This window comes from Ceratosolen solmsi, unplaced genomic scaffold, assembly GCF_000503995.2.
Source record: "Ceratosolen solmsi marchali unplaced genomic scaffold, CerSol_1.0 scaffold10, whole genome shotgun sequence".
NCBI classification, from domain to species: domain Eukaryota; kingdom Metazoa; phylum Arthropoda; class Insecta; order Hymenoptera; family Agaonidae; genus Ceratosolen; species Ceratosolen solmsi.
The window spans coordinates 22,137,562-22,150,264 of record NW_011948412.1 but is presented as its reverse complement, the minus strand read 5'-3'; the positions used below and the strand labels follow the sequence as shown (position 1 = coordinate 22,150,264).

Sequence of the window (12,703 nt, the reverse complement as noted above, 5' to 3'; positions counted from 1 at the left end):
TATTAATTTTCATTCACATTGATTTTGAAGTGGTTGCATTTAGAAATGATGTTAAAATCAGCAAATAGCCGATTGTCGAGAGTATATAGTTTTTTTTTCATTTAAAGACGATTATTTTTCTTACAATGCAATATGTTAAAAAAAGATATAAAAAACAATATTTTGTTTATGTACAATTGTTTTATCAAATAATCGAGTCTATTTAAATAATATATAGAAGTTTGCTATTTGTTCTGCTATTTTTTTATATGTATATAAATGTATGATTCTGTTTCTTTTTAAAAATTCACCTAGTTATGATTGATTTAATTTCTGTGAACTTATAAAAAGTATTTCTCTTTTATACTTTATAACGATACGAAAAATCCAACCCTGGTAAATATTTTTTGTTCGAAATGTATTGTTAAAATTGTTCAAAAAACGAACTTGAAATTGCTATATAATAACGGGATAAGACATCCCAGGGAAATGTACAGAAACAAAAGAATTTCCAAATGATTTCGTGAAAAATAATATTTCTTAATACATGTATAAAATTTACTAGGTATCTTTTCAAACGTGTTTGCCATTATTTAATGCAATTTTCGTTACTTAATTTTAGCTTTTTCGGTAATTTCAAAGTAACGCGTTAGTCGCGTATCAAACTTTGTCAGTCTTTGTTTTAATAGCGTGAGTTAGCAGACAAGTCTTACAGAAGTTCTCTCCCCTTTCTTTAAGATTCATGAACGAGTGCACGACGATCGATACGCCGTTTTGTCTCTACGACGCGGATCGCAACAAAGACACAAAGTCCTTTAAGGGAACTGGTGTTCTCGTATGCTCGATAGATAACATGCCGACGCAGCTGCCGCGCGAATCCACCGACTTTTTCGGCGACCTCCTGTTTCCCTATGCTCTCGACATCATACGTTCGGACGCGAAAAAGCCCCTTGAAGAGCATAAGTTCACCCCAGCAGTACATGGTGCGATCATAGTTTCCAACGGCCAACTCACGCCAAACTTCCAGTACATACAGGAGTTGAGGCTGCAAAATGTAACTCGTAACAGACACAAAGAGGATGGTAATATCATGAAGAGCCATACTGTGAGTCACAAACACCTGCTTGAATTTATTTTTCAATTTGCAATCTTGCACATAATATAATATATAATAATATAATGTACGTAGGTGCTGGTGCTCGGCGCTGGTTACGTATCGTCGCCAATGGTCGAATACTTGCACCGCGATCAAAATCTCTACATCATCGTCGGCTCGCAGTTCAAGGATGAAGCCGATACTTTGGCTAGCAAGTATTCCGGCGTGGAATCGCTCTTCATTAATGTGCTCGAGCATCCGGATTCCCTCAATGACGTCATTCAAAGGGCCGACGTTGTCGTATCTCTGCTGCCCTATTCGCTTCATCACATAATCGCCAAAAGTTGCATACAGATGAAGAAGCATCTCGTCACCGCTAGTTACCTCAACAATGAGGTCAAGTGCTTGCACGAAGAGTAAGTATAAATTAGTTATCTTATTGATTAATTTCCTTCAAAGCCTTTCACTCCATAGGAAGTTAAGACGACATTTCGAAATCATAGCATAAACAATCGCACTTGCTATTATAGATAAATTGTACTACTTTGAATTATAACGCTCTGTTATAATGCAAGAGCAATACGTACGTAATTTTCAAGCAAAACCAAGTGTAGTAAACACTTTATAGCGAGAATGAAAGGAAACCCTTTCAGCGCTTTATTTCTCTTTACGCGTAATAAGTTCTCCTTTGCAACCAGTCAAGAAAGCTTAGCTGAAGGATTGATGTTTATTGTAATTTTATGTGTGTGTGTGTGTACGTATGTCAGGGCGTATGCTGCGGACATAACTATTCTGAACGAGATTGGTCTCGATCCTGGTATCGATCACTTGCTTGCGCTCGAGTGCTTTGACGAGATTCGACAAGCCAACGGACGCATCGAGTCCTTTGTATCCTGGTGCGGAGGCTTACCCGCCCCCGAGAGCTCCTGTAACCCCTTAAGATACAAGTTTAGTTGGTCGCCACGAGGTGTACTGTTGAATACACTTTCACCTGCTAAGTATTACCACGAGGGACAGGTGAGAATTGCGTAGTTAATATGTCGTATTCTGTACGAATGTGATGCCCAAGAAAATAAAATTCATTTAATTTATCCAGTTTCTGCATGCACGACCGAATTGATATCGCGATAAATTTGTTTCATCTGAAAGTTTAAGTAAGTTTCGCCAAGGGTCGCTGATTAATGACTCGAGAAATCTTTTTACAAGCACATTTTTAGAAGAATTTCCATAACAGCTTACGAGTGCAGTAAAAGATTATTATTTACTGGAACAATCAATTGTCATCAACGTTAAATTCTAGATTGTGGAGATAGCCGGAGGCGGAGATCTGATGTCGACGGTGCAGAATTTGGACTTCCTGCCGGGATTCGCACTCGAGGGATTCCCTAACCGCGACAGCACGATATACAAGGAGCTTTATAATATTCAACATGCCGACACTGTATTGCGGGGAACACTCAGATTTCGCGGTTACGCAGATAGGATTCAAGGATTGCAGCTGCTTGGACTTATCGATCCCAACCCTCATCCCATCCTTCATCCGAATGGTCCCGAGATTACTTGGGTAAGGATTTGTTTGTTTATTTGTAGTGCTTTGAAGTTATCGTAGTTTGCCCAAGGACATTGAAAATTTTTAAAGTTGTATACAAAGCAGTAAGGCTGTTAAACAAAGTTATGAAATTAAAGCAGTAAGTACAAGTAGAGAGTATGAGTCAATAAAAGTGTTACTTTGATTAACAGGATTTTCTCAACATTGATAATATAACCTTTATTTTATGGAATTATGATAAAAATTGTGCACGACGATCTATTCATAGATTAATTTTATTCTTAGAATTTTCATATACAAATGTCAAAATGAACAAAATTCAAACTATTTTCACTAGTGCATAAATCTGCTTTATTTTAAGAGTTTTATACAATGATTTGAATGAAAAACTGATGGAAGTCATATATAGGTATTATTTTGTGAAATAAGTATTTCATTGATGGAACTATCAGACATTTAGCCAATAAGTAATCACTCCGAACGTTTTAGTAAGCAAGCGTTAAAATTCGTATAACTCTTAAACTCAAACATTTATGTGAAAATTATAAAGTATTGCTTAGTAAAAACTGTATGCCTATATATATATATATATAATTGAATTCTAATATTCTTATTTACTATGTGAACTTTAGATAGATTTTATAATTTCCAATAATAAAATAATCTGCAAAGTACCGATATAACAGTGCGTTTATAAAATTAATTCATGACTGATTTTTACATCATTTCATAAAGTTTCAAATGATTAATAATTGATAATCAGGAATTATTAGTCGCAATTATTGTAAATGATAAAAATAATTGTTCAAACTACTGTATTACGATACTTCATAATCGTATACATCGTTGCACTATATTGCATATATGAATATGAAAATTAATTGATTGAATAATTTACAAAGCGAGCACTTGTTTGCAATCTACTGGGCCTCGCGAGCGATGACATTTTCTATGAAAATCTGAAGCAAAAGCTTGCCGAGCGACTGAATTCGGAAGATAGAGCTAAGTCGATTGAGGAACTCGGTCTCTTAAATACCGATTTCGTGATGAAGAAAAAGACGCCTTTGGATACGCTCAGTTATTATCTATCGAAGAAGCTACTTTACGAGGAGAACGAGCGTGACCTTATAATCCTGAGGCACGAAATTATCATTCGCTGGCCGGATAATAGAATGCAAGAACGAGGCATCAATTTGGTCTCGTACGGCGATACAAAAGGACATTCGGCCATGGCCTGGACCGTCGGCTATCCCATCGCCATCGCTACTAAAATGATTTTGGATGGTAAGTTAAATTATATCTTACTGTTAAATATCATTTTATTGATTATTGCCTTTATACATTATAAATAATAGTTTTAAAGAGTTAACGAGGATTATGAAGGATATAATTTTTTTCCTAATTCTCGCAACATACTTTTGATTAAATTTCTCTACATTACAAAATATTTGATATTAAAATATCTCATATTGTATAGTTGTACATTAATTTTCATTAAGGGTACAGCATTATCGTACAATACAACATTATATATATATATATGTATATAAATAAATTTAACTCACGATTATTATTTTAAAAATTTTCTCCGCAGGAGAAATTCAAACTCGTGGAGTCTTATTACCTTTCAAGCCAAATATATATCGACCAATACTATCCCGACTTCGTATCGAGGGTCTTAAATCCTTCGAAACGTCAAAGTGGCTCTGAACGAATAAGAAAGTGACTTTCCTTATTAGAATTCTATGAAGTAATTTTGGATTTATAATTAACATCTCAAATTATATTAAGATTATGTATATATACAATTTTAATTTAAAATATATTTTCTACAATAATAAAAGTATACAGATAATATTGTATTTACTCATATGTTTTGAATGTATATCACGTTTTATCAATCAATCATAATTTCAGCAACATAAAATTTATACAATTCACTACGTCGATTTTTTAAAATAAATTTAAATTCACTTTCTTGTAGGACAAAATTATTTAAAACGATTTAAAAATTGTTATTCAATATTATTATATTCCATATAAAATGCACATTATTTTGACAAACAAGTGAAACAACTCACACGGCGGTTTAACTTTACCTTACGTTTTAAAAAAACTATTAAACATAATTACATAATATTTTATGATTATTATATGTACATATTCAGAAAATTTTTTCAATTTTTATTACGAATGAAGAAGATTCTAAATGTATGGAATTATAGGCTAAAGCATTATAAAAGATATTTAGTTTTGATTGCATAAAATTTTAAATAGTAAATTTCTTTTAGATTTCTTGATTTGATTTTAAAGACATGTAATGTTGTTAATCTACAAATTTGTATTTCAAGTTACATCAGTTTAATAAGTAATTTCAAGTTATCCTAATCTATTATATAAATTGTATTTGTTCAATATCTCGTATAGGATGACTTACAACTTTACTAGCTTACTATTTCTTTAAATAAAATTTACCATTATCTTGGACTTTATTCACTCAATGACGTGTTTTAAAGATGATAAGAAATTTCAAAATTTCTTTATAGCACAGAAAATTTTAACTGAAATTATTAAAAAACTTAACACGAAAATATTTATTTATCACTTAATAGTAGGAAGGATAAAAAGATCAAATCTGTTCACTTTAAGTAATTAGAAATTATTTCAGTAATAATATTTATGTATATGCTAATATTTTGATTTGTATTCAAATAATTAATATAATAAAATAGTTTCATATATGAAACTAAATTGCAATAATTTGGATTTGGATATGATCGTACTGAACAATTAATTGTATGGTTATCACTATAAGAGCTAATTTATTGATCAATGTTTAAAAAACTTTAGTTGAAGTTACTTTCGTTTATCGAATGAATTTTTCATTTCATTTGTGTAACTTTTAATGGGATACTTCACAATATTAGGAGCAAAATAAAACGTTTACCTTCTTTTTTAATCACTCATGAAAATTTATGAAATTTTTTGTATGGAGAACTTTCACTTTAAAAATAAAATATTATAATAATTATTATATTTTTTTTATAAATAAAATAAATATCATAATTTAATTTTATATAAAATTTAATAACCTACGTAATAAAATATTGATATCGAAAATTCTCAAAGTTCTTTGCTAGTAATAGAATTTCCTAACCTGATCGGTTGAATCTGTAGTATTAAAATGATTTTTTGCTAATATTACTTTTTTAGTATCTTTCGAATAAAAAAAAATTGAAGGTTTATAGTAAATCAAGGATATTACGCTACAGAAGTTGAGTGTCATTACAATTTATTAATACAACCATCTCGTTGTATAGCTGGAAATCGTTACATTCTATTTTGGATTATTAAATTTTCTTATCAACAATACAATCGTACACATATATAAATATACATGTATAAATTGATCCATTTACTCATGCTTACATAAAATGAAATAACGGAGATACCAAATTATCAAATGTTGATGGCAAACATTAATGCCTACACCGCTCGGTACGTGACTTTTGCTGAGTGAAAACGCTACCATCGAGGGGTTGACGTCTCGATTTCAAGTCTCGTAGGTTCAATTATTTTTAAAGTTCAAAAAAATATTATTATTCGAGTGGTATTCTCACAAATCACAGCATAAAGATTGGGTCCAAAATTACCAAATAGTTATCACTCATTACGATTATAGGTAAATTTTCATTTAATTAATATGAATAACTGTTTATGAAACATTATTACATGAAAGCAGTAAAATCTTTTATTGTATGATATATTTTTAGGAAATATATGAAAAAGGTATAAAATTATTTAAACTAATAAAACCGTATATACTAAAATAATAAATTAATTACAGGCGATAGGTATTTAGTGAAAATTCTGCCTGCGGTAGTAATCATTTTCTTTTAGAAGTGTAATTACGTGTACTTAAATTGGAAATTTTATTTTTAGATAATGTAACTTACATTTCTTGATAGAGGTAAATACATAAATAAATTAATCGAATAGTTAATATAATGAATTATCTGATGTAAATATGGAATTTGGAAACCATTTTTTTAATTTTATTTTCAAGATAAAACATTTTACACGTATTTGTAAAACGGCTAAATACATGAAGGTAACCTATTCTATTATTTATTGCAATAATCATCACTAATATTATTTCAAATAACATAAAAAATAGATCATATCACATAATAACATAATATATTATAACATAACATAATATACTGATACAAATAATTCACTATTTCGTAAACTAAAATATGTTATAATTATTAATTTTGCAGATGAATATTATTTGAATTTATATAGAATTAATTTAAACAATTCACAAAATCGTATAAAAATAGATCAAAATTACAACGAAAGTTACGTGTCAGAGATGAAATTGAATTATCCCTCTGAGATCGTTAAAAATCATATATTATATTCGTTTATATACACATTCATGCATGCACATATAAATATGTGGATGCATGTGTATACATACATACGTATACACAAACACACACAGGGTGAAATATAATTTTGATTTGTTATGTTGTGTAACAATTTTTCATATTCCATATCTTATACATTATACGCCGCTTATTATTCACTAATATTATTTTGAATATTTGTTTTTGGTTCTATTTGAATTACTTCTAATATAACATTCTTCTTAGTTATATTTTTATTTAGCTTAAATCGAAATTAAAACGTCTACAATATACGATTATTTCTGATCCATTTATATTTACAGTTACCCTCCTATGAAATTTCTTTTAATGCTTTATGATAACAGGTATTGTTTTGTTTAAGCTGGATGTTATCGTTTCATAAGTTCACTTATAAGAAGTTTTTATCCTCAGGACTTAAAGAATTAAATAATACATATTTGAAATACAATATGGATTATTTCTATAAAACATTTCGAAATTTTCTGATACAAAGCTTTTAGGTCTCAAAGATATTAACAAAAAAATAATAACAATTCTGATAATTTCGAAAATATTAGTATATATATTTTTATTTTATATTTATTCATATAATATAAAAATATTAATGAATAAATATAAGGAAGGGCTTGCAAATATTGTTATAATTTAAAATAAAATATTTTTTATAAAAGTAGGCTCGATATCGTTGATATCGTATAAGAATTACAAAAGAAGTTACTTTTAATAAGACACTATCAAATTGACGAATCTTGTAAAGAAATAAGAAAAGAATAAGGAACTTGTTAATAATTAGGTACCTGCTTGCACACCAACGTCGGTTAAAAATTAACAATAAACGCGATTAATGAAATCATACATACATACATGCATTTGCTACTTTCTTACATATAATCATTTATCATATGTACGTAACTTGAGTGTTACAATTGTTATGAGTAATTTTGTATTTATTTTCTTTGTTTTCCTCTAATGGTGCAATTAGTTGCCTAATATCATTTATTTTATAATTTTAATAATTTCTTACTGATAAACATTTTCAACTGCCTTTGAAAGACACTTTTTCAAATATTCATGTTTGTCTTTATTATAAGTAGAGCCAAGACTGTACTACTGCGATTTTTTTATTGTTCATCATTATCACAACAAACTACTAACGGAAATTATCTTATCTTTATATTCTTTACAAGAATCCTACATAAATACGGATTTGGTTTTTTTTCCATTTTCGTGTTTACATAAAATATGAAAAAGCAGATAAGTAAGCATAAATCTTAATTTATGAAAGCTGTTTTAAAAAATCGATTTTATTACATAATTTTTTACTTTTGTAAACAGTATTGAAGATTGATATTATTATTTTAAAATATGTAAATATATAGATTTTTATTACATATTAAAAGAAACATTTCATAATTTATGTTTAAAAATAAATAAATATTTAAAAAAAAATTTTTTTTATTCTTTCTTAATTAAAAATTTATCTTAAGATTTAGATTTATCTTAGAAGTTTCGAATAAATATTTTATAATTCCCATGCCACTATATAAAACTTTATTTTAAGACAATATCTTATTTTATTTATTGATGAAAAAATGCAATTTCAAAATGTCTTTATTAACTATCAGAAATGACAATTTCTGATTTTAAACAATTTGTATTAAAATTTTCATAAATAATATTTCAATTATTTAAATTTTATTTAACCAATTTCTTTGATTTATAAATATCTGTAATTGTAACCAAATGTATTTAAAAAACTATCTGTTTAAAAAAAATAACACATAAAACATAATACAGGGTACAGAAAATACAATATTTAATTTATATTTTATTTTTTTTTTAAATAAACCTGAACATATTTTTAAATAATTTAGTAAAACAATTTATAGCAATGAACGCCTTCCTTTTGTGCGCTGTCTCAATAGAAAATAAAAAACATCAAACTTGGGTACTCGCTTGAGTGGATTGAAGTCTTTCTGTAAGTACATGTCTCAAAATGTAATTCATAAAAAGGATAAAATAAGAAGGTGCAGTATGGATAGGAGAGAGAGAATGTTCTCGAGAGATTCACGTAAAACGCGTTGGAGAGTTTACGAGTGTTGTATTGTGTAGTGTGCGTGACATACATTAGCCCTTGCTAGACAAATTACTTTTTATTTCTAAAATATGATTTTTTGTGTACATTCTTGGTACTTACTCTTACACTAAATTAGGGGAAAAAATCAAATTAAAAAATATTGCTGGTAATAATTTTTCTTTTATGATTTTTGAAGACACTAGTAAAAATTTTTCATAATTCTGTCGGTTTTTATTCTCTTTATTTCTTTTATCTTTCATTTTTACTATTTAATAGTAAATTTTAAATATTGAAGATAATTTTATATTTGGGTATTGCTTATAATATATATTTAATTTGTTTTTAAGTTATTATTTCAACACTTATATTAAAATTTCAACACGTATAACTATCTCGATCCTCTTAATGGAAAAGAACTTTTTTTATTATAAGTTACTATACAATATAGTATTTATGAATGCTTTCATTAACTTCGATCGAGTATAGCTTCTATAATTGTTGGTGATGGAATTAAAGGTAATAAGGGAGTTTAGTTTTGATAAAAAATGTTTCTTTTCTGAGAAATTAAGGTTATTATAAAGACTGTCTTTGATTTTTCATTAAAAATATATTAATTTATTTTCAACGGTTGTATTTGAGCTAATTATGTCGCTAAAACAAATTTTTAACTTTAATTTTCATTCAAATTTTATTTTAGCGGTTTAAGTGTTAAGAACTTATTAATGCTTATTGTATTCTAAATAAATTTAGTCAAATTCCTTTAATCAATAAAGTGTCTTTTTTATAGTTCTTAAATTGTTTAATATGTATAATGAATTTTTCTAAATTATGAATATTTCTGAAAATATTTCTAAATACGTGTAAACAATTTTATGTACGCTTATTTGTACTTAAATCAAACGATACCAAATATTTCTGAAAACTACTATTGAAAGTATAAATGGGTCCATTCTTTTCATCTTCTCTTTTTAACGTGCATGGATTTTGAAAATAAAAAACACTTTGAAAATAAAAGTTATTTTATTTGTAGATATATATGTCGTGAAAAATGGAAAAGTGTTTCAATTTTTTATTTACAGAAATGTATTTATTAACCTTGTTAATTGTTATGTGTTTATAAAACTTATAAAAAAGTCATTAAGACTTTCATTTTATTATATGATATTTATACATTAAATGACCAATAAAGTATTTGTATACTTAAATACTTTATTAGCAATTATTAAAATGCTTAAAAATACTAGAATATTTGTGATTCTTGCTGATGTCAATTATTTATAATAATATAATAATTGAAGAAAATAATATAATGATAATATCACATAATAATAATTAGTTATATAAATTAATTCATATTGAATTATCTGATGTTTAGAATAGAAATAGCATATAAAACATTACTTTAAAATACGTGTATTTAAAATAATTTTTTCAACAATTCATATTTACAAACTTTCTTTGTAAGAATTAAAAATAATTATGAATAAAATATTTCCTTTTTATCAATATCAAAAAGGTATCGTATTAGTTGTACCTTATTAAAATATTAAAATATTTGTTATTTATTATGTTATAAAACATATTAAAAAGTAAGAAATGAGAAATGTGTTACATTTTCAATCTATACATAATTATCAATTTAAATAAAAATTGTATGCAGCCTTTCAAAAAAGTTCAATATTTTTTAAAGAGTTATCACATTATAAAGTTCAAGGTCGCGTCTGACATTAGGGACTTGTCAAGCGCATTGTACTGACTCTAATCGTCATGTCACAAGAGATAATAAAAGGTGTCTCGAACATAAAAAAAGAACTTCTTGAGAAAAAAATTGTCTGTTTCTGTATTTGACAGAAGAAAAGAAGGAATTAAAGGGTCCCTATTTAGTGGAAAAAGTTGAATGACCATTACTTTTTTCTCCTTTTTCTCGTTCTTGTACAAATGTAAAGTAATATAAAGTTTTTTTTCTAATAATATATCAAATCGGACTATTAAATTTTTTATTAAGTGCTTATAAGAAAACTAACAACTTTTTGTTGATAGTTTGATATTTTGGAATTCATAATTTTTCATAAATGATTGTTGTATTAAATAATCTCTCCAACGTTTACGAAACAATAATCTATATCAATTTTATTAGTATTTATTATAAAGCATTATTTATTTTATAAAATATACTGTACTCAATTTTTTTGTGAATTTATTTTGTTTATTAAAGTAAAATACTCTAGGTTACTGATACCGTTGTACTAAATATAAAAATTATAGTTTCATAATAATTTTTTCCTTCATTTCAATTCTCATATTTTTTGCTTTCAATCGCCTATATCAAATTACATATATAACTAAGCATAGTAAATAAGAATATGTAGCATCATATAAAGATCTATTAACTTTATCTACATAATACAATTTTTTTATATTTTCTAGTTTTTATTTGTTTATATCACTAGTTCAACTATAGGTAATAATAAAAATTATTTGAGATCAATTTATATTCCATTTAAATCAGCAGATAAAGCTTAAAACCAATGTGCTAATATATGAGGATATATTTTAAATAAAATATGCAATACAAATATTGTATTGGAATTTCAATAAAAATTAAATTTAATATTGTTATTAACAATATTTACATAGAATCGATAAAGTTAAATTATATTTTAATACATGTAATATAATATCATGTGTCATTAATAAATAATAAATTTTGAATTACAAAAAAATTAATTACACAGTAGTTTTATTATTGACCGATTATTCTAAAATAAATACCATATGATATAAAAACAATAAATCAACAAATAAAAAGTAATAATTAGCAGTAAAAGAAAAATGAAGAAATAAATAGTAGTATCTTATTTTAATTGAGATTATTATAATTGAGAAGTGTTTCTGTTGTCAAGGGAAACAAACAAGATGGTTATGAATATGCTTTTAATGATTTGCATGTAAGTTATTCTTCAATTTCTCGGAATATACAAATTTTCTTTAATCTACACGGGTATTTTTTATTTTGAACTCGTTAATAATACATTTGTTATACAAAAGTCGGTCCATTTTCCTTCATTTCGCCTGTATTACATCATACAATTAATTATGGCTATAGTAACCTAGAAACTAGTTGACTATAATCATATGAATCGTCGATTTTAAGTGTGAATAAATTTAATTTGAAAGATTATGGAGTTCTTAAAACATTTACTAATTATACATGAAGCTGAAGATGAAGCGGACCTTCTATAGTTTGCAATCTTATAACAAGAATTTAATTTTTTGATGTGAGTATTTTTGGAAAAAGAAGATATTTATTTTTGTCATACACATTTCTGGAAATTTTCATGAAAGCTAGTAAATAAATGATTTCAAATTAAAAAAAATTTTATTTATGCTTGCACAATACATGTAGGATTTGCTTTATGGATACAAGCATTTGTCGAGATGTAATTAAGAAAATAGAAATGTATTGATTTCGGTAAAGGATATATAATATTTTTTGTATTGTTAGAATAAGTATAAATACCAAGAACAAATGCCGAAAATATTTGTATTTATTTGTTTAAAATGAT

The 12,703-nt window shown here is 26.6% G+C and overlaps 1 protein-coding gene across 1 annotated transcript in view; it reads left to right on the top strand.

The window, feature by feature from the left end:
* Positions 1–4,391, top strand: part of LKRSDH (lysine ketoglutarate reductase/saccharopine dehydrogenase) — a 9,124-nt gene extending 4,733 nt beyond the window's left edge. The window contains exons 6-11 of the mRNA XM_011499601.1: positions 718–1,084; positions 1,169–1,491; positions 1,843–2,092; positions 2,376–2,639; positions 3,527–3,908; positions 4,219–4,391. Coding sequence (XP_011497903.1) covers positions 718–1,084; positions 1,169–1,491; positions 1,843–2,092; positions 2,376–2,639; positions 3,527–3,908; positions 4,219–4,334 — 1,702 coding nt within the window. The 3' untranslated portion in view covers positions 4,335–4,391. The remainder of the gene's footprint in view (positions 1–717; positions 1,085–1,168; positions 1,492–1,842; positions 2,093–2,375; positions 2,640–3,526; positions 3,909–4,218) is intronic.
* The last annotated feature ends 8,312 nt before the right edge of the window (positions 4,392–12,703 follow it).